This window comes from Diplotaxodon limnothrissa, linkage group LG19 (assembly GCF_057381915.1).
Source record: "Diplotaxodon limnothrissa isolate DT_005_m linkage group LG19, D_limnothrissa_male_GT1.1, whole genome shotgun sequence".
Taxonomy (NCBI): domain Eukaryota; kingdom Metazoa; phylum Chordata; class Actinopteri; order Cichliformes; family Cichlidae; genus Diplotaxodon; species Diplotaxodon limnothrissa.
In genome coordinates, this window is record NC_140614.1 from 12,633,929 (window position 1) to 12,659,784 (window position 25,856).

At 47.1% G+C, this 25,856-nt stretch overlaps 1 protein-coding gene across 1 annotated transcript in view; it reads right to left on the reverse strand.

The window, feature by feature from the left end:
* Nucleotides 1-1,270: 1,270 nt before the first annotated feature.
* The window catches only part of tiam2a (TIAM Rac1 associated GEF 2a), a 39,610-nt gene continuing 15,024 nt past the window's right edge, over nucleotides 1,271-25,856 (reverse strand). The window contains exons 9-26 of the mRNA XM_085379256.1: nucleotides 23,841-24,017; nucleotides 23,264-23,368; nucleotides 23,092-23,170; nucleotides 22,917-23,006; nucleotides 22,615-22,833; nucleotides 20,636-20,730; nucleotides 10,899-11,132; nucleotides 10,371-10,439; nucleotides 8,770-8,895; nucleotides 7,902-8,010; nucleotides 5,930-6,109; nucleotides 5,623-5,741; nucleotides 5,206-5,314; nucleotides 4,860-4,918; nucleotides 4,663-4,765; nucleotides 4,353-4,446; nucleotides 3,519-3,673; nucleotides 1,271-3,263 (exon numbers count right to left, since the gene is read on the reverse strand). Of these exons, the coding sequence (XP_085235382.1) occupies nucleotides 2,560-3,263; nucleotides 3,519-3,673; nucleotides 4,353-4,446; nucleotides 4,663-4,765; nucleotides 4,860-4,918; nucleotides 5,206-5,314; nucleotides 5,623-5,741; nucleotides 5,930-6,109; nucleotides 7,902-8,010; nucleotides 8,770-8,895; nucleotides 10,371-10,439; nucleotides 10,899-11,132; nucleotides 20,636-20,730; nucleotides 22,615-22,833; nucleotides 22,917-23,006; nucleotides 23,092-23,170; nucleotides 23,264-23,368; nucleotides 23,841-24,017 (2,826 nt within the window). The 3' untranslated portion in view covers nucleotides 1,271-2,559. The remainder of the gene's footprint in view (nucleotides 3,264-3,518; nucleotides 3,674-4,352; nucleotides 4,447-4,662; nucleotides 4,766-4,859; nucleotides 4,919-5,205; nucleotides 5,315-5,622; nucleotides 5,742-5,929; nucleotides 6,110-7,901; nucleotides 8,011-8,769; nucleotides 8,896-10,370; nucleotides 10,440-10,898; nucleotides 11,133-20,635; nucleotides 20,731-22,614; nucleotides 22,834-22,916; nucleotides 23,007-23,091; nucleotides 23,171-23,263; nucleotides 23,369-23,840; nucleotides 24,018-25,856) is intronic.

Sequence of the window (25,856 nt, forward strand, 5' to 3'; positions counted from 1 at the left end):
CTATCAGTGTTACAACAGATGCATTAATAACTTCAAATTACAGCAGCTTGAGGCGGGGTCACTTTAAATGCTGTCTATTTGGCCATTTTACTTGAGTAATTCAAAAAGAAATGTATTTAATAAACTGACTGTAGTGTAGTTTAACATAACTTCACAATATTTCTACCATTGTTGGAGTACAGTCTTCTTACCTCATTATTAAGGAGGTCTCTGCAGGATATTTGACATTAGTCATTCATGACGTTATTTTGGTCCACAGTCATTTTTAGCACGCTTTCTAAGCCGTTTAAGAGCCTCTCCTAAATCACGCCCAACCAGAACCGTACACCTTGTATCCTTGTTGCTCCATCAGCCACTGAACCAGCCTCATGACGTATTCATGCCATGGTGATTTGTCACCTACTGTAAATTCCAGTAACTCTTCGGTAATAAAAGAGCACAGCAGGTTTCCTGTTACTCTAGCACCGTTGTCCGTGCACAGTTACTTGAATGATCGGCTGTGCGCTGTATCATTAAAAACTCTCAGTGAAACTCTGCAATGGCCAAAGTGCTAGAAGAGTCTTGCAGCGTCCTTTTTTCCCCTGGTGCTGTTAAAGCAACAGTATGGAACTTTTAAGCAGGAAATGTCAGATTGCTTCACCTCATATTTTCTTGCTGGACCTGTTCTGGTGTGACCAATAACCTTTTATTGTGTCTAATATCGGCCAACTCCAGCTAGAGTTTTGCATTTTAAGTCGGTTCAGAGTTTAACACCTTCAGTGTGAAATATTTTCACATCATTATCACTTAGAGGCTCGGTGGCTGTTACACAGCAGGCTTTCCGTCTGCTTTAAGCTGCTGGATTTAATTCCACATTCTCCTCTTGTTTGGCAAATGTCTCAAAAATGAAGGATCTGTCGAGCTATGCATTTAGGGCTACGTGGGGGAAATTAACAAGACGAATGAATTGTGCTTTCGGTGATGCTAAATAATGAGCAAACAAATATTTTCCCATCACGGAGATTAATTGTCGGTGTGCGTGAAGCCTTTTGCCAAGTCTTTCTTCGTGTAGCCGTGGCCCACTTCTGTCAAGTAATTATGTATTCTGAGGAGACACCGTATGCTTCCAACGTCAGGATCATATGACAGCTAATCGGGGACCGTCCATCAAGCCCAGCCCTGGGACTGAGCCTAAGATGAGACGCTTACCTGTCAATGAAACATAAAGGACATGCAAAACTGAAGTGGCACGCTTTGAAGGGCAGCCTGGAAACACTTTCCCAGATGGTTTTCACAGATATACTTTTATTTATAAAACAGTTCCATCAGAATGGAGCATTCACATTCATTGGTATGCTAGCATTAAAGGCATGGTAGAGTTCAGCTGAAAGGGTAAAGCATGTAGTGGTTTGCCTTTTTTTAGTACAAACATGTACTTAATGTAATGGCAAACGCTCTTTACAAAAATATCAACTGTGTTACTGCAAGATCCTGTTTCGTTTCTGTACAGTGTCAAGTATGTATGAGTATACATAAACGTATCAAAGATAGAAAAGATTATATATACAGGATACATACAAACATTAAAATCATCGGGTTTTAAACATTATTGCAGTTTAAATCGGTCATCTGAGTAAAAACATGGACATCCCAATGCAAGAAATTACAATCTGGAGCGAAACACAACCAAATCCAGTAGCTGCATTTAAAAATGAAGTGATTAACTCTCAAACTGTTCTCTCTCATTTAAGAGTCGACCGAATCTGTAGCCTCGAGTTCAAGCCTTAACCCAAAGAGGATAAAATAAACATAATGAAACCCAGAAATAAATTAAAAACAGCAGTAATAACAATACAACCTGTACAGATATTTCAAATATGTAGGCAAACAGTGTACTCTTAGTGCACAAAATACAGCAAAAAAAGGCGTAGTTGATGCCTCCTGTTCTCAGGAAGTCTCACTTGACCGTTGCAGCTCTGTGGGTGCGTCTGTGATCACCTTTTTCTTCTTCAGTGCCTCCTTTCATATTTGTACTAAAGTGAAATTCGTACAACGTTCGGTGTATTAATCGTTTTCTTTTGGTTTCACAGAATCGATACAAAAGCCTGTTGCCTGGCAAGCTTTGCCGAATTACCAGTGTCTGCCTGAGAAACTCAACTCAGCGTCCTGTGGATTTCACCGCCTCTCAACGTTTGGGAGTGACAGACGAGGACATTCTTCGTGAAAAAGGTCAAGAACCGAATAAAAACTGCCAATCAGCAGCAGCTGCGGGGCAAACTTGAATGGAACGCGTCGCACTGATGGTTTGTGGGGAGGAGGCAGAGCCCAGAGAGCTGAGGACGATGCAGACACACATCAGTGCTCAGCAGATTCATTGTAGTCATCATCACTGCGCTTTGCCTCTCTAGGGGAAGAAAGCCACAGTCCCAGCCGACGAGCTGCCATCAGAACACGTCGTTTGCATCTAACCTTGTGTGGGCGAGTGTGAGACTTAAATCTGTAAGGCATTGAAGTTCATGCACAGCTTCGCAGTCATCGCCTCGGTGGCCACTAAAGTAGCCCAGGTACTGTATGCCCCGTCTATGCTGACACCTGAGACGAGGCGCCGGTGGCACCGCTCTCAGCTGGGTCATAGAAACAGTCTTCGTTCACTACTGAGGTCAGACTCTGGACGCTGAACTCTCTCTCCAGCAACGTGTTGAGGTCCACGGCTCCACACGGCAGCGCTGCATCCGTCTGGCTGTCCAGTGACCTGCTCTGCTCCTTCATCTTCAACAGGGCTCCCGGGCTCCTCCTGAAACTGCACGGTTTCCTCTTAACGGCGGTGAAGTGGCCTCGCACTAGTTTGGGTTGCATCTCCGGGGTGTCGCCAACACCCTCGGGCTGAACGCGGGGGGCCGGTGCACCTTCTGATGCAGAATCCTCCGACAGTTTAAGTTGGAGAAACTGAGCTTCAATTGCACTAGTTGGGGAGCTGCTGTCTCCGCTGTCCCTCCTCGTCCCCCCCTCGCTAAAGCCGTCGTCGTCCTCGTCGCTCAAAATGTCAGACTCTTTCACAGAGGTGGAGCGGGGTTGAGAGTTGGAGCAGTGTGTCTGAGACCAGTTCTGCTGGACTGGAAAGATGGGCGAGTCGGAGGACACGCGGGCTGGAGGAGCCCCGGACAAACTGTAGGTTCCACTGCTCAGGCTTCCCTCGTCAGAGTCTGGCCCGAGCTTCGGAGCCTCGCCCTGGGTGGAGAGCTCTGCAGGCAGCTGCTTGCACAACCAGGAAGCTCTGGAGGAACCTAGAAACAAAGGTGGGGATGGAAATTCCACTGTTATCTGAGCTGAACACTTGCAGAATAAGCAGCCGAGTGCCAGCCGAGCGTTAGGCGGCCAAATGACTTCAAATTCCAGTCGACAAGAATTATTTTTATAAAGAGATGTTTTTACAGGAAACCTTCCCAGGAAGACGTGCCTGGTACTAAAAATGAGTGTGGAGTGTTTCATACAACCTAAACTGGATGAAAGATCTCCATAAGAACGCTTCAGAAACCCACCTAGCCTGGCGGAGGAAGGCAGGGTGCTCCTCAGAGGAGCCAGGTGCTCCTTACAGCTCCTCTCCAGCGTGCCCTCGCCCTTCATGTTCCTCCTCACGTTCTCCCTGAGGATGGAGCGGATCACCTTGATGATGCTGACCTTGCTCTCAGGCACACTGAGAAGAAACCAGAGGTATCGCAGTAACGTGAGAACGGGGCATGCTCAGTTTGATTTCACAAGCTAAATATAGATTAAGATTTGCGAAGGGTTCGTTGTGTCCCCGGCGAAATTACTGATGTAATTTATTAGGACTGATCCCGATTTCATAGTATGTAATGAGAATCACCGATTTAGTCACAGGCTCTCTCGCTACAGTTCCCATGTAGACTGTTTGTATGAAATGGGTCTTTTTGGGGGGCAGAGAAGAAGTAGCTTTATTTGATTATCTAACATTATGGATAAAATGTTCTATTAATAGAAAACTTAATTAACCATTTCCAGCCGATAGACTATATTCTTTAAGAATTCTGGGTCATTATTAATGTGACAGTCGTGTGAAATATGTGACGGCTCCTAAAAACCAGAGTTTATCCAAACATCTTTGGACGAGAGGCCGACATTCAATGTGATCTACAAACTGCTCATTGCAAACATCATGACAGTTTGTATCGACTAAACTAGTCTGCAGAGTTTTCCTTTGTGTTGACGACCTGTCAAAATATTTTACTGCTCGTATTTCTTTTGCTGTCTGACTTCGTTTTCGCACCATGTCATGATGCTCCCAGTGTAGCATTAACTTAAAATCGGTGCGTTTTTAGAAAGCTGTGATTTCACCTAAACGCTGAATCTCTGACCTGCTGCACAGCTGGAAGACTGTCTCTGGTCTCCCCTCCACTTCAGACCTGGAGTGAATCAGCTCCCAGATATAGCTGCTCTGCGTACCTGTTCCTAGGAGAGCCGGGAAATAAATGAGAGGCCTTTAATCATGTGGTGCGTGTATGGTTTATGGTTTCAGAGGGAGATAAGAGGGGTGGAAGCTGAATAGAAATGTGGGTGTGTGGGTAATGCGAATGGGCTGAGGGAAATATGAAAGGAGAGAGATTTAGTGGATGTACTTTGTGAGTGATTTGTTGGGGATAATTTGGAAGCGTGTCGGCCTCTTACCTGCAGTATTTCCCAATCTGACCTGCAGAGCCGAGAGCGGGATGAGCCAGCGGAACTTGAAGGGGTCCGAATCTCCGTGAGAGAGCGCCGAACGAGGGTTGGCCTGGCATTACAAGAAAAAAGAAAAATGGGGTAAGAGAGAAAATGTAACGTTTCACACCAAACGCACTCGATGTGGGAACGTGACACAAACATACCATTTTTTTCTTCAGCTTGTTGTTTTCCCTGCAGACCAATATCACTGCTTTCTTGAACACTGGTGAGAGAGCGCGAGAGAACACATGAGCGTCTTGGATTTGACTGTGCATGCCTCTTGGGGAAAGCCGACTGAGGGAGCGCAACCACAGAAGCATTTTAAATGCCAGCTTGAAGCCTTAAAGCATATATCAGCGTTACAGCTGTGGATATTAAAATTCTGTTCCTGCACACTATTCTGTGCAGCAAACCCAATACAGCTGGTTTATATCGATTCACTTTCTCTACTGCAAACATCCACGAGTGACAATTAAGGGAAATGGTGAAAAATAAAAAGGGCTGACTCACCGAACACGGTCATTTCGGGGTCTTTTCTCATGCGGCCCAGCGACGGATGAGGGTTGAGCCAGACCACAGAGGAATGCATGAGAAACTCTCCCATAGAGATCTCTGTGACCTGAGAGAGGCGTAAGGGACGGCAGACAGTTTAAGAAAGAGTCGAGGCAGGCGCTGAGCTTTTTACGGCTCAGGCTAAGCGTGTCTGTGAATGGAGTTGCACTGCACACTCGGGTTTGTGCACAGGCTCAAAGCTCAGGCAAATTTAAAAACACTGAAAGCATACGTGAACATAGAAAACATGATTTGGCTTTGAGTAAATATTACATCAATTTATAAATGTATTCAGACCCTAGAGGCGTGCGCATCACCTAAACTGCTGCGCTCTGATGTACTGATGGAAACTCCACCAAAAATACACTAATTCACCTCTTTATCGTGGCCAGTCTGCTCGGCAACAAGCTGATCGAACACGGAGCCGTAATCCTCGTAGATCTTCTGCATCTCGTTGATGTGGCTGGCCACCTTCTCCATGGCTTTCAGGGCCTCTGCAGACACAACAGAGTGTTAACAGGACCAAGTCGTGACCCTGTGGGTGACTGTGTTCACCCTGTACTGGAAAAATGCCAAAGGTTATCACTTAATGTTTCCACGTGCGACTAACGTGACACCGAAATGCCGAGTGTCAGCACGGCCTGTTTATAGCACAGCGCTTGATTGCACGCAGCCTTCCTACCGGTGAGGTGGTAGTGTTCCTCGCTGTCGCCGTCGGTAAGGGAGACCAGCTCCCTCAGCAGCAAGGGGTACTTGAGCACCCTCTGCACTGGTTTAATCAGGTAGGACTCCAGGGTGGAAGAGTGCTGCTTGGTGGGGTTCCTGGCATCGAGGAATTCTTTGAAGGTCTGATCCGTCTTGGCTAAAGGAAAGAAACACTCAGACTTAATCTGGATCTTTTTAAGCCGTCTGTTCTCTTTGCTTCTGGTCTATGTTTCGGACCGTGGCTACGTTATTAAGCTCTAACCTACTAAAGCAAATGTGGGTCAGTGCAGAATCGCGGTGCAATAATGCGTCTCCAGCAGGGGGGAGTGTGAGCTTCTCCACCTGCTACGACCACTGTGGTATCAAAGTGTAAATCTTTGATGCTGTAACATTAAATCTGGTAAAACACCAAGTTGGGGCCGCATGGTTAACGTGAAACAGCAGGTATAAGACAGAGCAGGCCTTCGGTAAAGGTGCTGACATTTTCCCCGAGCGCTATGCTTCCACAGCGTTACCGAGGGGGGCCATTAAAGTATTAATTATAGCACTGCCAGCCACAGACGTGCAGCCACGTCGACGCCTCGCAGAGTAATTGGCAGGCAATTAACGAGTCGACAAATAAACAGAAACTAAGGCAACCCGGGCCCCATGGCGTGGCAGAAGAGGAGGGGGGATGAAGATGACAGAGATGAGTATATAATTACTTAAAGGACTCACAACAGCCGCAGATTTCTGCGATGTGTTGTGGATCAGCTGCTCGTGACCAGAGGTGCGCTGGGTGTTCTCGGTTTTGCTGAGCCAACTAGAAACTCGCACGCCGTCACTTATGTTCTACTCGGCTGTTTTATCCGTACTAAGCAAATATTATGCTTCCTGCTCAAATATCAGTTTGCAGTCGTCAATTGTGAGCAGCACAACCCGTCATTTAAAGCTTTGGCTAAAAGAGCGGGTGCACAAACCCAGTGAATATCTGGCATCTATTTCCCTTACTCAAACACTTGGAACCATTTTGTGCCAAGCTAGCACCGCCCGCATGCTGAAGCACTCAGGAATAATCACTACGCCAAAATCACAGATGCTTATGGGGGGAAAATTTTACCTAATACATCTACATATCTGAACAATTGGTTAAAAAAATAATCTGCATCTTCAAAAAATAACAGGAGGCTTTACCTCTGCAGCAAAACATCTTTTTATAGCCTGCTTTTAAGCATATCATTAACATAATTTACAAGATCAAATCATTTTGACTGTTCCTAAAACGCTTTCAAGTGTTGCTGGTTAACCATCCTCAAGGTACTTTAGTGATTTTGTCCCATCTAATCCTATTAAAGATCAGCCCTGCTGCTTCCTTCGAGGAATATCCCACACAGCCTCCCACACAGCCCCGTCAGCTAAGAAGCCAATCTGCTTACACTCCTCTCTCTCTACTGGGCATTCATCCCAAATAGTGGCGGAAAGGCCAACATCTGAGGAGGCATAAATCAACTTTAAAATTTCTCCAGCGTCACATGCTGTGGGAGAAGCGAGAGTTATTGTCACGGTCACACATCTGCTGTTAGAGGACAAGGTTATCCAAAGCCAGAATATTTATATGTGCATGTATTTGTTTAAACATCATCTGTTTGAGGAGAAAAGGGCGATAACAAACTGAAAGGTGGAGAGCCGTGTGCTCCTTCGTGCGTGGTGCTGGAGATGGAGCGGGACTGGTGCTAAACTGGAGAGGCATCGCTCACCTCGCTTTCACCCACCGTCTCACTCTGGGACATTTACTTTCATACATAATTGATTTGCTTCCCAAAAGAGAAGACCGAACCTTCAGCCGTGAGCGGCCGAGCTTCCTCTGACGCAACACAGGAGCACGGAAGCTAAATTTAGCGGAGGTGGATTAGTTTGTTTTTGCATGCTGTTTCTCGTTACTATGCAGAATATTAAGATGTGTGTTGTACCTCTCTCTAGGACCTTTTGGACCTTGATGTGGTTGGCACAGAAGCCGCTGTAGAGCTTGAAGTGATCGGCGTAGTAGAGGAATGAACCCCCGAGGGAAAACAGCAGCTTCTGTGAAGAGATGGGGGGGGGGGGGAACACCAGTGTGAACACAAAGCACGAGAGAGGATTGGAGGGTGTGAACATGTGAAGTCACGACTGAATCACCGTGCCCTCCCTTCAAAATGCCCCCTCTGTCCTCTTCCTCTCACCCAGCCTCTTCAGTACACTGGCTTTCAGCAGCTCACAATCCGACCAGTGAACCGCCGCCGCGATCGATAGACCTCACACCTCCTCACACTGAGGCCATAAATCAGCCGATGACGCTTCTGTTGCACCACCTCAATTATTTAAAACCCAACACCTGAAAGATCTCTCTTTTCTCTGTAGCCTGTGTGGATTCGGGACTGAATCTTTAGATATTTAACAAACAGCGTGACGTTTCTCTACCTAACGGAGTAACGGAATACACGTACCAGCGTTATGCATTTAAAATACAAAATATGAGTAACTGTATTCTGTTACAGTTACCGTTTAAAAAGGTTCAGAATACAGTTACTTTGTTGAAATAAATGGATTACAGTGTGGTCGTTTCCTGTTTCATGTTAGGCTATGTCCTCCCTATTTTTGGTATTTGGTGGAAACCCAAACAAAACGCGCATTAAGAGGCTCTAATGTCTGTGTCTCAATCTCGCAGCCCATGTCACCTCTACTACACCCCACATAATGACGGGAAATTAAGTAATGGAAAGTATTCAGAATACGTTACAAATACATTTTGTAATCTGTAGTGGAATACATTTTAAAAGTAACCCTCCCAACACTGCTTACCTTGAACTGCGAGGGGGTCTCCAGGGTGCTAAAGTCAGGTGACGAGGCAATTCTCTCCTCCAAGGTCTGCAGGAAGACCCTCTGGAAGTCCAGCATCTCAGGCAGGCTGCCAAACAGACTCTCCATCTTTGAGGAGGCAAAAGGGAAGTAGAACAATAGTTAGAAAGAGGAGGAGAAGGAAGCGACACAGGTGACAGGTGAGGACGTATGAAAGAACATCAGAGGGTGAGAGAGTGTGTGGCAACGAGGAAAAACAGACAGGATAGCTTGTAATTCATAGCAGACGGCACCCCAGAGTGTTATAACAGCTCCACTGTGATGGCTCCATCTCTGACAGAGGCACTTAGGGACAAGCTACAGCCGCGCACAAATAAAGCACATATAAATGGACACAGTAAACTTCAGCTGTGTAACAAGCGCTATCTGACACATCCAGCCAGGGTCGCCACTTCCTTTCATTAAAAGCTCGCGTGCCCTTGTCTGTCCTGTGTCCGGTCACATTCCGGTGTCCAATAATGGCCTCTTAATTTGCCCCGATGCTTAGAGGCCCATCAGCTGGTGTGTCTTGGTAATACTTGGGAGAGATGTGCTACGTTTGAGGTCACAGAGCTGGAAAGTTGCGTGCTACAGCAACGATATATGCTGTTGAGTTGTTAAACGGAGAAAAACAGTCCTTCTTTAATGAAGAGTACGTGCAGTGGACAGCCGTGCCGTGGCATATTAAGCTGAGGTGGGTTGGCTCTTAAGCCGCCCTTTATTGGTGTGGCCCTCTGTCTCGGCGGACGAGAATGTTAATTTGTCCTCCAGGCAGTTGGAGCAGTAATGAGGGAGATTTGGCCCGGCAGAGTTCATCGATGGATAATAAAAGCTCCACATATTAGGTGTCCAACAGAGTTAGCATACGTAAGTTTTCTTAGGGTGGCAAAATCAAACCACATGCAGGTGGTTACAGATGGTTACAATGATTCAAATGCAGTAAGTATACATGTTTTTCATATAGTCTATAACTTAATTACTTTCTGTAGCCCACATAATTAAACACTTTAGTTACATAAAAAACGTGAGTTTTGATTTTATGTACTATATAGTCTGTATAATAAATAAGTCTAAAATCCAGAAAGCTACACAACATGGGGCGGTTCATCTACAAACACACGTCTAATTTAAGTTTCACTGTTTTGACCGTGGCTCAGGGGTTGGGGAATCGCACCTGTAACCGGAAGGTCGCCGGTTCAATCCCTGGGCTCTCTGTCCTGGTCGTTGTTGGATTAACCCTCTGAGGTCCAAAATATAACCGGACATTTTTGATAGCGTAGTGGTTTGACTACACACCTTTGGAGCGGAGGATCACAAGTTCGATTCCCACCTGGGGTGTCTGTATCCAGTAAGGGTCCAAAGGCTAGTAGACCCCCCCCCCCCCCCCATGCTAACCAAGCCTACAGCAGATTAGGCTGAGTGAGGAAGTAGGTATGATATAAATGCCACGGCAAGGGGGAGCCAGGACGCCAGGTCAGGGGAGAGATCACCCCCACCTGATCGGGGTGGGGTGATAGGAGAAGGATAGTTGAGTGCGATAGGAGGATAAATAATTCTCCACCTACCTCATCCAGTGTGAGGAAGGTTTCGTTCTGTAGAGGTTTCAAGTAGATCTCAAACAAACAGGTCAGGTCCTGAAACAGAAGTGGTCAGCACTTAACCTTTGAACCTCTTATCAGATCACCACCACAGCCCCTAATTCCCCCACTCCTTGCGGGGACTGTTGTACTCATTAAGTTGATATATGGGCTTTCCCCTCCCCTAGTTGCATGGTGAAGATGCCTAAAATCAGGCCACACTTTGAAGACAATCCTCTCCCTCAATTGCAGGCTGAAGAGGAGGCGTGTGGGGGGAGGAGACTAAATGAAAAATGGTAGGTGGGGGAAAAAAGGTTATAAAATGACTGGCCAGACAGGCTGAGCGACTACTCACAGCTAACAAATTCTTCTGAATGCTTGTTTTATGCTCCTGATCTCTTGTTCATCATCTATTAAAGTAACCTTACATAAAAAAAAAACCCAATTTACAATAAGGGCACAGCTTTCTAAATCATGATGTGAAGTTTAATATTAGAAATTCTTTGCTGGTCTCACCTTCACGTAGGACTTCTCCGTGTCCACCAGCTCCTGGATGACCTTGCGTAACCTCTCTGTGGCCGTCATATGCTTGGGGCAAGGTCTGAGCAGGGCAGCGTCTCCCGTAGGGCTCGAGCCCAAATCCCCTCCCTGCCTCACCGAGGGTTCCCCGCCGTGATCCATCAGACCCCCGCTGCCCGAGCCTGACCCTTCCTGGAAGGAGTGGTAGAGAGTGCACACTGTGTCCACGCTCTGTAGGGGGCGACAGAGAGAGAAGGTGGTGTATGTAGGTTAGGCAGGATTATTATAGTCAGCTGCATAAAATAAGAAGATATTGCACTGTATGATGACACGCACGGCCTGAACACAAACTCTCACGGATCCATTTAAAGATCCCTCATTTAACCATCCACAGCTAATGACTGCAGCCCCAAAGCTGTGTAAAATAACCACGTGGATCACTCCACCCTGCGCTTGGTCAACGATCCCCCTGGGTACAGTAAGAGTGTTACTGAGATTTAGTTATGTACTCTGTGCTAATTGGCTTTGCATCAAAGACTTTACAGAATTAGCAACTGGATATCCCAGCAGATAGCATTACAGCACATTTCATTATTCTCCATAATCCATAATAGACAGTTATGCAGCTTTGTGTCACGTCGATTACAGACAGTCTGACATGGCAAGAAATCCCAAGTGGTCGTATATTAGTGTGAAATATTTGGTGTTTGATGAAGAGGAAGTCTCAACCTTCCACACATAAATGAGTCATTTCTTCCAGCTTACACCTTTGATGGGTGGAACCCCATGAAGAACTTAGCGTCACAGCATTTACAAAAATATTCTACAGAAGCAGATCGCTCGCATCCCATTTTAGTGGACTGTACCGCCCGGGGTGGAGAACTTAACATCAGCCGTCGGCAGCGCGCTGTGAAGTTTTGCCTGTGGCAGGTAAGACTTTCAGAGCAATCGTGTCAGAAAGTGAACTATTAGGAGCTGCTCTGTTCTACGGAAACAAGAAGCAAAAGGGGGAAAAAACCCTCTCTGTTGTTTCCAACTTACACCATTGTTGCAATGTTTGGGTTGCAGTTAGCAAGCACTGCAATACATGCAAACTATGCTCAAGTAATCAAAATCCTACCTACTAATTTCTTACCTGACAGGCGTGTCAAGCAAAACACTTCAACTGCAGCAAGCTTTGCTGCTATCAATTACCTTTGATGCTTGTGATAAAAATGGCCTCATGATGCCCAGACCCCCTTATTCCAAGTGAATGGCATGATGTAGCATTGTAATCTGTGGCCAGTCACAAAAAATCAGCAGGAGCTGATAAATGCCAGTAATAGCAGGTTCCAGTCCGCTGCACAGCAACACAGCACAGCGGGACAGCCAAGACGCCAAACAAAACAGCTGCTCAGCACTCTCTGCCTCCTCGTGCATGTGCTGCTATTTAAAATATTGCATAAGCAAGCAGTCAGTCGCAGCTCCCTCTCAAAACTGTGCAGTAACAGACGTGGATCGATAAAACCTTCATTTTGTCACTACAGAACAGATACGCTGCCAGGAAGTGTGTGAGAGCTCACCCGAGTCACGCATCTTCTCACAGTGTGTGTGAGGTACGACCCGTAACCCCCCAGCACCACCTCCGCCCATTCCCAGGGAGACCGCAGATAATAAAGTCTGCCATTAATAAGCTTGCGACTCATCAGCTAGCTCATTATAACATGGTCACTCCAGAGACGGCCCTCCAATACTCCAGCAAAGACTGTGTGTGTGTGTGTGTGTGTGTGTGTGTGTGTGTGCAAAGACTGAAAAAGAGAGAAGAAAAAGGGAAGGGGGAAAAATTCCTCTCCATGCCCTTTATGTATGTCTGGGCTAAGCCTCTTTCAAGTGATCCACCTCCCACTGTAGCTCCACTCTGGAGGTCTTTGAATGTGGGCTGATAATTATGAGGGGACTTGAAGTCTCCCTGTGCTCTGATGTAGGGACTAATGTTCCTAGTGGAGAGCACAACACAAGATGCACTCATGCTGCAGACATACCTGTATAAATGTTTGCAGTGAGAACCACAGCAACGCAGCAGTAATGCTGCTCACAAATAGCATTTTTCTTTAGCTAAAGCTAGCATCATGTCATATTGAGCATGTTTGAGGTGACAGGAAACATTTAATGCGACTGTGCGCGTGTCATTTAGCATTTAAACGCTTTCAAATCTGAAGCGATTCAAAGAAACATGAGGATATTGGAACATAAGTAGAGCTGTTGACACAGGCTATCCCTTTAAAGATCATAAAATCCACCTCCAGCACTGATGCTGCTGCCACACACACACACACAGCACCAGTCAGCCTTCATTCACTGATACACGCTTTGGGAGAACTCCATAATGCACCATGGAGGCAGACGGTGGGGGGGCTGCCTGAAGGAAACACAAAGGTTGAAGGATATCAGCAGGACATATTCATCAAACAGCCCGCTAGTATCTCCAGACAGGAGAGAGCATCCTTGTGCAGACAGATAACTGTGTTTTATTTCAGCTCTGGCACCCGAAGGTGAGGTTTGCCCAGGTCTTTAGAGACCTCCATTCAAGTGCCGACTTGATTCTTGTTACACACCCACACACACAAACGAGATGATGGAGGAGCCGGGTGAGGTGGGGGGAGGAGGGGAAAACACTTTCAGCTCTCACACAGGTCGCTTAGTAAGATTTTCATCAACGCTAATGACGGACGGAGCGTGATGAGAGAAGGAAAGCTGGTGGGTGGACGCCACGCAGTCATGACTCGGGAAATGCATTCGCCTCACAACAATCCCACCGACACAGCCTGACAGCTAGCCCAAATAACCAATTAAGAGCTGAGGACGTGAACCAGCAGAGGCGGGAGAAAAGCCAGGGAGCGCCACGGAAAACAAGCGGATCTGACAGCGCTGCTGTGAATTCCTGATCAGGTTTTCTTGCTGACAGGTGTCAGCCGGGGATAGTGTTTCGACTTCTGCTCAAACCAATTTGGAGAAGAATTCTTCTTATTTTGTCTGTGATGCATTTCCAGCTGCATTTCTTTTTATTTCCGCTCGTCTGCCAGCTGTCCGTTTCCTAGATCCCCGAAATCAAAGCCAGAGATTTTAATTCCAACGTCAAGTCAAATAAAAACACTTTCCTGTCAATCCAAACATCCCAAACACAACAATCAAGCACAACCTACACCTAGTTTCCTTCTCCAGCGAAGCCAGACTACATCTGTTTAAATGTTTAATCCTGATGGCTCTAAAATCTCCTACTGAAGCTCATATTTTAAGGTTTAAACATCCACTACCTCTCCCAGTCTGCGAGTCACCATGACGAGCAGTCTGTAGAGCAGCCTCCATGCTGCCGTGGCCTGCTGTTGGGTCCTGCGGGCGAGCGAGCAGCTCTTCCTGCGTAGCCGGCCTCCTCTGGACATTGGCATAACAGCTCGGAGAGAGTGAGCTCTGAAGTTTACTTGACCTGCCTCGATTCTTTTTTTAATTCCCTCTGATGATCAGTCAAATACCCTCATCAACTTTCCTCCTCCTTCTTCTTCTGCGGTTTCTCTTTAGCTCGCCGTTGCCCGTCTCTCCATCAGGCCCAAGTCAGAACCCTCAGACTTCAGTGCACCTCAGCCTCTGGGGCGGAGTGGCCACTGGTCTGTGAGCGTAGGCAGAGAAAAAGTGCTTGCTGCCTGCTTGTTTTGCATATCAGTACGTAGCGGACGGTCTGGCCACTTGGCCTGTGGGGGAATTTCTCCTCCAGGAGCTATTACTCTCTGTCGCCGCGTATCAGCGTTGCTCTTCCGATGTCTCTACCGCCACAGACTGCCATCCATCCTACTTCCTTTTGTCCGTTTGCCTCCAGATATGCCTCCTTCTTCTTCCTCCGCTTCTTCCTCTCCTGTTCGGCTCCAGGTGACCTCGCTGGTGTGATTTCCAGAGAGCTGAATTGAGAGGCTGGGGGCTGTATCTGGGTCCAGTCTCTCAATAGCGACAGTACAATGCAGACTGTTCTGGCTTGTTACCTCTACACACACAGGAATGGCTGACTCAAAACTGGGAGGCTCTGAGCGGGTGGGGGTAACAGTGCAGGAATGTTAACTATGGCCTCGTACAAGAATAAAACATGACATGCATCGCTCGCTCGCGGGCTACTACATGTGGACAGAAATAAACAGATGCTGGATGGTTTTAACAACAAACTATAATGGAACCATTTTTCTCACCTCACTCGGGTAAATAAATGTAAGGGATTACAATTAGGAAGGTTAGTTATTGTCCTATAGCTTCCTGCTACTGTTCTTTTACTTCTACTTGCACTGCAGCTTCCTGCCTGGTTGTAAAATGCTGTGTAAATGCAGTATAGACGTGTAAGACACCAAACTGCATCTAACACTGCAGACCTGCGTTTCAAGTTCTGCCAGTAGGTGTGTGGAATCACAATCAGTTCTCAGGTCCTCGATGATTTTGTAGTAAACGTGACATGAACATCTCATTTTGACTCATGGTGGCGGCGCACAGCGGGAGGGGAGCGGTGGAGGAGAAAGGGAACGGCATCTGACAACAGTTCGCAGCCTGATGCAAACCAAGGCTGTGGCGCTTCCTCTTTCGCAACTTAACCCCCAGCTGTTGCTTGTTGGGCAAGTTTGTCTGCAAAGCCTTCACACCAAACTTCCCAGTTTTTTTAAGCAGGCAATCATCATCAGCTAGAGCAGAGCTTCTAGATACAGCTAATCACCTGCTTTCAGTCCTCGTCTTATATATTTGCACCAGACTCAGTGAATGCATAATAACAGACGTCTTCCTGCCAAGCCCAGATTTGAGCAGGAGCATCCTCGGCTTTGGCATATCGGGACTAAACTTTACAAACTGCACCAAACGAGATTAAGTTCTGTTTAAATTTGGACTCCTCTCACCCCGCGGTCATCCGTCTACGTCCTCAGTCTCCTTAAAGAGACAGTGTTTTCAGTTCGTGTGCACATCCACATGCACGTACAATATTTTTTATATTGAGTAAGCTAGTAAAGCATGCCGCTGCATAATTAAGTCTCACTTATTTTCTCCAAGTCTGGGCAAAAACACTTGGAGAAAACAAAAGAAAAAGAAAACACAGCTGAGCTCTGTCAGAGTGGGAGGATGCAAGATAAACACTAAACAGCATCTCTATCTCCCTTTTAATGCTCCGATGGAGTCATTATGTACAGAGCTCAGTCTGCCTTGCAGATGAAACGTTGCTCAAATCAAAGGAGAAGCCTTGCACTTTACCGGCGGAGGAGCCCCATCTTTGCAGGAATAAACAAACAAATGCGGGGAGAGAGGAGATAAGGAGGAGGGCATGAAAAACAGGCGTGTCCCCCGGGGCTGGCGTCAAGCATGACAGCCTTGTCATGACACCGTGAGGCCGAGAAAGAGAGCGCGCGAGAAAGAGCGGAGGCCTGTGGCCGGTGGGCAGGCCGGTGATTCATTTGCCGTGTTAGTGGGCTATAGTGCCACCATGCCATCTTCTTTTCAAAGCTCAATAAAAGAAGACGCGCACTCATAAATCAAACAGAGCAGAGGGGAGGAGAGAGAAATACGAGCGGGGAGGGCCGGCCCCGTCGCGCTCCGCTCGAGCCCATTTACGCCTTTTATTATTCATCCTAAACAAATATTATTCCGCCAAGTCTCCGAGGACTTTGAGAGAGGAGTGTGTTTTAATAATGAAGCCAGCTTCACATTAAAACACCCGTTCTGCTCAGCCCCCGAGGCTATTCACATGCACTCCACTGCATTAAAGCCAGAAGACAAAGTAATGCCACGACTCTATGCTGTTCCCTCTCAAAGGGATGCCCACAACTGAATAAAAGGTTAAGTGGCGATGCTTGTTGCTGATGTTAAACACCTCTCGATGACAAATAATTCACAGTAATGGCAAACGTCGTTCTCTAGACCGCATCCGACCCAGAAAAGACTCTGTGTGAATCAGAAGCAAAGGATCCACGATACAGCAACAAAGACAGCAACTACTTATCAACAAGTAACACTGCAAGTACACTCCCAACATAGCATTAACGCTGGGAAGACACTATCCCAGTGTATCCCAACACTATGACTCTTTACCTTCTTCCACCTGCCGTCACCACGAGCCTAAAACAGAGCTGCAAGCACACGTTGTTTCATTACTGCTAAGAGCCTCTGACAGTAAAACTACTCCATGCTTGCATTTGTTAGATTATTTTTACTGCACACAGAGGGATGTGGGCTGGTTGTGTGAAACTTTGCAGCTTAAAGTGTGAAGAGTCTGTACTATCAGCCATCCCAGCCCCACACAGAAAACCACGAGCCCATCCGCCCACAGTTACCGGCTGTTTGCCTTCCTTGGAGTCTCTCTGGCAGGACAAGCAGGCGGTCAGGTCCTGGACCACGCAGGACAGCTTGTCTTTCAGGAGCCGTCCCAGCCTGAGAAGCGCAGATCCTAAGAACGGGGATTTTTCCTCAGCTTTGCAGCCAAACGGCCAGAACCAGCAGCAGCACATGGCTGCGACTGCGCCCAAGGCCTGAACCAGCGACCGACCCCTCTGAAGCAGCTCAAATAAGATGGTGAGGCAAAGGCATGGCCGGGGATCCTCATCCTTTTCTGCTAATGCCATGGCCATGCTGGGTCATTGTGCATCGGGATCCCCGTTGCTTCCTCCGTCACTCAGTTTTTATCTCCACGTCTGGAAGTTCTTACTGTGGAGTGGACTGAGCAGGGGAAGGCTAGCATTAACTGTGCTGACAGCAGTAAGCCTAGATTATTAGTATGCTCGTGGCCAGATGGCGGCTTAGTCATAACACACAAGCACTTCCACAAATTACCCACACCTACCCACCCCTCACACACACGTCTGCTCAAGTTTAGAGGGGGGTGACGGTAGCTTCAAGGAAAACAAAATCATCTGTGAAGAAGAAGATACAACCTCACATCTGCAGGCATGTGCCAACGTTTTGAAGTTTGGGATCCATGATAAGAGGGGAGAACTGAAACATCCTCCTCACAAGCTTTTAAAACATATTAAAACACCTCAGACTCGTCCAGCCCGCAGACAGGTGCCAGAGTCCAGAGAGCTGAAGAGTAAAGATGTGAACAAACGGTGCGAGCCTGCTTATTACTCAACTTAATAACATCACTGCCTGAATCAAGCCAAATCTCGCTGCACTGACATCCAGACAGAGCATGGCTCCAGTCATAGCGCTCTTCATAAGTCCATTCAAATGCTCTTAGTGAAATGTCTCGTCTGGACAAATGCAAAGAAGCTTAATATGTCTGTCCGCTGTTTAACCTTTGGTTTAATGCAAAAGATGACTGTCTGCTTTGCTTTGCATTGCATCAAACACAAACCGCAGAATTTATTATGTCATCGTTCATATACAAGGACACATATACAATACACCTGAGCTCAAAGCTGCACTGACTGGTCCGTTTCCTTATTGATTATTTTAACCGCAGTTTTCCCAATAAGTGAAAGAAGTCGATTAAACCCTCAGAACAAACTTGGGAAACTTGAATTTAAATGATTTTAATCAATCACTTGCATGCGGACTGGTGTCATGTGGTGAAACCAGATTACTTCCCACGTCCTTCCATCTGTCTAATGGGATTGCACAGCATCCTATAGATGCTTATGTTCTAGCGCAGCAGCGCGGCGGTTAGCGCCGACGCATCACATGCAGTCCGGGGCCTTTCTGTGTGGAGTTTGGATGTTCTCCAGTGGGGTTAGGTCATTCTCTATTGACTGTAGGTGTCAATGGTTTTCTGCGGCAGATTGACTACCTGTCCTGCGAGAGCTGGGATAGGCTCCGCCTCCCCCCTGCAATCATCTGCAAGCAGAAGAAACTGAACGGACGATGTGCGAGAATCTGCCGATCGAGGCTCCGCTCACGTCTTTCAGACCACTTTAGTTCACTTCGTCTGCTGAGTGGCTCAGCTCATTATGGTACAACAACACTGTTAAACCGATTGCAAAGGCGCTCACCATCCAAACGTTTCATTAAATAATAGAAACAATCATTAACTCAACGGTAAACAAAGCCGTTAACTTTGCCTGGTAAGCGTTTCAGCTCGCTCACACACACACACACACACACACACACACACACACACACACACACACACACATTGGACTGCAATAGACTAATTAATCAAAAACGATCAGTCAGGTTGAGGCAGCTGATCGCATGTGTGACAAGAGGCTTGAAATTGGTCCTTCCCTTCCATCAATCTCTATCGACTGTGCGAGCAGCGTGTGCATGCACGTGTGCAGCTCTGTGCTGATGCATGGCCGGTTTTCTACCCGGTGACTCGATTTCTTTCTGCACGCCCTGGAGAACAAACTGATGGCTGCGCGTTGATTATATCTCACCCTGTATTTTATTTCTTTTTAATTTCCTTCACAGTGGTTGATTCCCACCGATGCAGAGGGGGAGCCCTTTTCTCCTTTTTCGTGGCAATGTGCACACATCCAGTGGCACGAGTGACACGGACACGCACACACTCATAAACCTCCCTCTCTCGCGCACAGCCGCACACCTTCCCATCTTCCATTCGTTCCTTGGGAAAACAGAAACGGCAGGGAGCTGAGCAGCAGTGGTGCAGTGCAGATCCCAGCAACAGGACTGACTCACGTCGCCGGGCAAACAACAAGAGACGAACAGAGAGGAAACGACAGCAAGAGTCCACCTCCCGGCTGACCTCGGGTCAAACACGTGGCAGCTACGATTAACGTTTTTTACAAACATGTCGCCTGTATCGCCATCAATGATGCCTGCTCCCTTTTTCATTTAGTCTGCATTACATAATGAGCAACTTGCCAAACATGCACTCGCAATCGCAGCAGCGACGACTATACACAGCTTTGAAGGGCATTAAATATTAGCCGAATGATGCAAGAGGAGGTGAACATGCACGAATACGTTTAGGCTTCCAGCCATGGCTGCATCATTAACACACGGCTTTTTGCTGTGACCACACACACTCATTACTGCCCTCAATAAACACCGGCACACAAATCTTCCCGTATTACATTATCACATCACTGAAGCGTAATTCCCAGCGGAACAGGCTCGCGGTTTAATGACTTCAATAAAGTTGGTTTGCATATCAAAAACCTGAGTAGATATTGAGCGACCAATAGGACAGAAATAGGCGCACAATCTGCCATAACTCAGAAGGGACAACTGTTTGGCACATTTACAGATATGAGATATTCCTCTAAAGTGGCCTGAAAGGAAGTGTTGCATTAACTGTAGCGTGCTTAGAACAAAAACAGGACTCTTACGGCTAACGAATGCATGACGAGAAGGAAAAGTCTGCATGTAACAAGCAGGGTAGCTCTTAATAAAATGGTGCATGTGCACGGTTAAGTGAATGACAGGAGAAGCGTTCTCTTCAGAGGATTTGGCTTTGCCCCCAGGCGTGCTTGTCCTCATGTGCATGTAGACACATGTGAGTGTGTGTTTGTGCAGGAGGCAGTGGGAGCCTCCCCTCTCAGTCTGCATGCCGTCTGCGTGACAGTAATAAGCTGTGTTTATACCGGTGGCTACGATTGAGTATCCTAATTATGGAAATGCTGAGGATTGGTGCCAGTCTGGTTTCTGACAGCCCCGCAGCTTCTGCTGAGAGTGGGCACAAACACAGCACAGACAATTTCACTCACACAGACCTGGAAGGAAAGACGGGCACAGAGTGTGGATGTTTACACGTCTTTTTTTCGCACTCGGGCCCCTCCTACCTTGCTGTGCTGAACAGGCCTGTGTGCGCAGTGGGAGCGACCATCCTCCAGTCCTACGTACAGAGATTCGCCACCGCCAGCTGCAGTACAAACATCTGGAAAGAGAGATTGTGGAGAGACAGAGAGTCAGCATGCGTCTATTTGTGTTTGATGGTGTTTTAAGCTCATACCGCCCCTTGAAGCGCATCCTTCTTCTAACCCACAAAGCACAAACAATGCAGACGAGAGTCGGTCTGAAACCACTGTGGGCGACTTTGTCGTGTACACAACTTAAATATGTCTCCAAACTAAAAACACCAAGGGCATTCAGTTACCCAGAAAAGCAAAAAAGCACACGCCTGGAAATCCTAATTAAAGACTCAGTTATCTCTTTCCTTGCTCGACTGGGAAAAAAAACAACAACTCTGGAGATAAAGTTTGCTGCTAGTCCAGCCTGAAAAATGTCTGCAAATAATATTTGCATCATTACAGCATGACAAACAGATAAACAGTGTTTTGAAAATAATTTTTCAGCCTCCTTCTGGTTAAAATTCAAGGCCTGGAGGACATGCTCTCTAGCAGCTGGCACATGCAAGATTTCTGATTGTCGACCGGGAGGCAGGCCAAAGTGTTGGCGGGAAACAAAATAAAACTTCTGGGCCTCCCATTGAGCCGAACTTGGAATTTTTTAAGCCGGCAATCATCATCAGCCAATGTCTGATAGCTAGGCCGCAATTTCTAAATATATCTAATCATCTGCTGTCGCTTCTCTCGTCTCGTACATTTGCATCAGGCTAAATGAACGCCAGATGACAGACGTCTTCCTTCTAGGAACGCCATGGTGAAATCCTTTTGTAATTCATGTCAGACAAGTGTTAATTCCCCCACTGAGGGCACATACCTCCCTGCCTCCTTATCAGCCTGCCTGGGATCATGTGCCCTCTAGAGACGGAGCGGGAAAACTGCAGGCGCTTTGATGGCACCATTTGCAGTAATGAGGTCTTCAAGTCATTAATCCCTTTGTGTTCAATTACGGCCACAGTGGAGGAAACGCTAATGAATTATTATCATTAAGATGACACTCAAGACTGTTTTTGTGCAATGAAATGCAATAAAAGCGACACAAAATGATATGCACATCTTAAAGGAGGTTTTGCTACACAACTTCTTCTTTTGTCTTGCAATGACTGCAGTTTTATTACATATGACTCAAAATAACATCAGCCATACTATTTCTTTATTATGTTCCTTACCTTGAAATCAAGAGCTGAACAACAATCGGATATTTTTCTCTTCCAGCTGGGGATCAGCTGTGCTGACACGGATGCCCTGCTCTGCTCTGACACCTCGTCTGCACCGTGAGACTAAACCAGGCTGACAGCACTCTATACATCCACAGCAGTAATGAGCCCTCTGCGGTCAAAAGCCCCTCCCGGCCCTTCCTCTCCTCCAGAACACACAGAGCTGTGAAACATCATCTAGAGCCCCCCCCTTTCTACTCGTTTAACTCGGGGAAGTGGAGCTATTAACTGAAACGGAAACGTAGTGACAGCACTCCCACCGCTTACTGGTAACAACAAGCAACAGCTCACCACTAATAACTCTGAGGTTCAAATAAACAGTAAATTCTAAAGAAGCATGGATTCTCGGATGTCACAACAATAATGCTGCCTAGATGATGGATTACAAAGATAAGAAGCGACTGTAGAAAAAGAGGAAAGAAAAACTGAAACTTTGCGGTTTCTGAGTTCTGCACAATGACACCGAATGTTTTTAGCAGAAGTAACATTTGCACATTCATACTCAGAACTGTGAAAGTGAAACTGTACGTGTCACCCTTCAACTTGTGCCACCATTTGTGTCACATAAGGTTTCAATACCAGCGTCTCTTTCTATTCTACTGTTAGCTGTTTGCAGTAAGTAAAGCTAATGTCCGATAATGACTCCATCTACATGAACGTGTGTGTGTTCAACTGTACGTTTGCGTCTGATTAAAGCACCTGAGGACGACTTGGCTCGGTGGTGTTTACTTCGAACTTCCTGGCTGTGTTTAGTGGGAGGAGACAGATGGTCAGAGGTCACAGGTGGCAGCACGGGGCCCTCCCGCCTCAGGCTCAGGTGCACAGTTTGTTCAGCAAACAGCATTTGGATCAATGCCAGGTCCAGACCGGGGACGCACCGACCATTCAGGACCAGGATCTCATCGCCAGGACGCAGACCTGCTCACACGGGCAAACTCGTTTCAGAAAAGCCACGCCGATCTCAAACGTGACGCTCTTATTGGTCATTTCTAGATCGGCACCTTCATTGAAGGCCAGGCCATCAGGGAGCACTTCGCTGACAAAAACCCTGCTGTTCTTCTGGCTGTCTGCGTATCCTGTTACTGCAAAACCTGCCAGGAGGATTCAACCGGAGGATTACATAAAGGATCACGACATAAACTACAAACACGATTCGCCCAAACGTGCCCGACTCACCGAAGTCGCCGCTGCCGCTCTGCCTGCTCATGTGCAGCGTAAACACATTAGCCGGGACCACCTCCAACTGATCATTGACCTGCGGGGCAATATTAAACAAATCGATACACATTATAGAAAGAGCGGATAAATGAAGTGTTCGTGTGGGATCATGCGTGTTTCCCCTTCTCACCACATCACGGAGGAGCTCTCCGGGAGCCACGTATCGAACCTCCACGTGCTGCCCCGCTCGCCTGTGCAGTCGGAGGCAGTGCGCGCCCGGGTCCAGCTGTTTCACCTGTTTACACAGGAGCCTATAAATGCTTAGCAGACGGCACGCACAAAAATCATCCCACATATTTCCGCACCAGTACTTCGCCACACAGCTGCTGTGTGGCCCGAGGTGGGAATTACTCAGACTTTCCATGTAGTGATGGGAAATTTGCAGTAAACAAAAAAAATGTTTCGCCTAAGAAATTGCATGCATGTTGTTTTTGCATGTGTGAGCCCATGCATCTGCAGCCATTCAGGGGGGGCTGTGTGAAGTGTGTAATGAATTGGTGTCATTTCAAACCCTCGGGGACATAATGCAATCAAATCTGCTGCAACAGCTGTTTGAGGCCAGATTATCTGACCAATACTGAGGCTGTTCTCGATGGAGCTAAGAAGCTTTGCATATATGAAACATTCAAATGTTTTTTTGCTAAAACAGTCACAGGAATATTATCGTCTGATTTTTGTCAAATGGCATAATTTCTTTGAAACTCAACCTTGCACGCTGCACAGAGAAGGTCAGCAGCTGCCTGGTCTCTTCTGATGGGAACTTGGACCGTCAGCCCGTCTGGCATGTAGACACACATCAGCGCATCTGCGGCACTGCTGACGCTGTCCCAAAGACCGCCCTCGGGGGGCGACATGGAGTATATACTCGTCAGCACGTCCAGCCTCTGTGTAGGTGCAGAGAGGGGCATGAAGGCAGGATGCAGTGAGAGGTGGGTGAGGACCGTTAGATGGAGCAGAGAGGAAAGAGAATACGGGGGAGAGGGAGGTAAACAAAGAGAGGAGAGAGAGAGGAGACTTTGAGCAACAACACACAAATCAATACAGGTCCATTAGTCTAAATGCTTGGCTGTGGATCAAGTGGCAGAGCAAAGATGTCATACAATTAGCCTTTCAGAAATTCATCTGACATCACAGACGGCAGTTGCTCCATATAATAGTCATCATAATGACCGTGTACAGGATTGGCAAGCGTCGAGTGCTGGGTCTAGACGTCCCGATGATATCGCCGCAGTTCTCCCGGACTTTTTCTTCTAAAACAACCACAGGAGTCATTTGGACTGAGGTGAAGTGCGGGGGGGACAATTTATATCGGAATCACTCAAACTTTCAGGAGGTAATTATGTGCTGCATTATTTGCGGGATTAAGAGTGAGTGGGGTATTAAGGCGGGGGCGGGTTGGCCTCACAGGCGGCCATTTAGGGGTTTTGGTCGCGACTCGGTGTCTCTGGAGGAAAAACGCCACAGCTGCGATGTGGAGCTGCGGGGCTGTGGGAGACGCCACGGTGCAGCCCGAGACCACAATTATCAGAGCTCTGGATCACGAGCGACGGCTCAGTCGCAGCAAATGTAGTGAAACACGCGGGTGGAAGAAGCCTGTGATTCAGCACTTCTGACACAGACGATATGAAACGTGCTGGTTAAACTCAGACATGAGACCAAGAGGGATAATTGCTTTAGTGAATAGGTTGGGATATAAAGCGCAGTTTCAGATGCATTATGGCATGATAAAATAAAGCGTGGTGTGTGCCTGTCTGAGGCTTTCTGTCTGCTCTGCATGTGTGTGAGCTTTTCAGTCCGTTCCAGAGTCGAGCTGCCTGATGAATCACCTCAAGAGGAAAAAGACCTTTTTTTCCTGCCAGACAGAAGGCCTAAAGGGACGAGCTACAGTCTCTGATTCAGAGCATCAGTTTGCTCCACACACACACACACACACACACACACACACACACACAGACACACAAACATTTCCACCTTAATGTCCTTTTGACTAGCCAAAAAAAAAAAAAAAAAGAGCCACCTGTGTTCCTCCTAAAAATGTTTCCGTCTGCATGAAGGAACACAAGGTGCTGCTTCAACGCCCACTTCTGTCTGCAGCTTTATAAATGTCAGGTCACACTCACAACCTGAGGATGGAAAAAAAAAGGCCGACATGGTTGCGTAAATGTCCCGTTTGTGTCCCGGTGTGACTGCAAAACCAAAAACTCTGTCGTCCCGATCAGAGACAGACTAACACTGAACACTCATTCATGGTCAGAGTGCGTTCTAACGGGCCGACGGTTGCCTGGCCAACGCTCCGTGAGCCGCTGCCAGACACGCGCTGCACTTCAACAAGTGCCCTCTGTGGCGAGTGTGCGCGTGCTATTTATGTTTGCGTTCAGCCAGGTCATTCGAGCCAGGGCTTCAACGTTTCCCCTCCAGTGTGGAAATTATTTCGAAGCGAGCGGTCCTCCACCCGAACTTCTAAAGATGGAACAGAGTGGAGTAACGAACGTTTAGTGATGACCGCTGCTGCAGAAGAATAACCATCTCTGTTCCACTTAGCAACATTGTAACACAAATATTACAGTAGTTCCTCAAACAGATAGGAAAAGACTGAAAATTGCCAATCAGGTCTATTTAAAGCGTATTACTCCTTATTTCCTTAAAGCTCCACCCAGCGATCCCCTCCTTTACAGCGCAATGCCACCAGTTTCCACACTCATAACACTACTGACTGTTTCTTA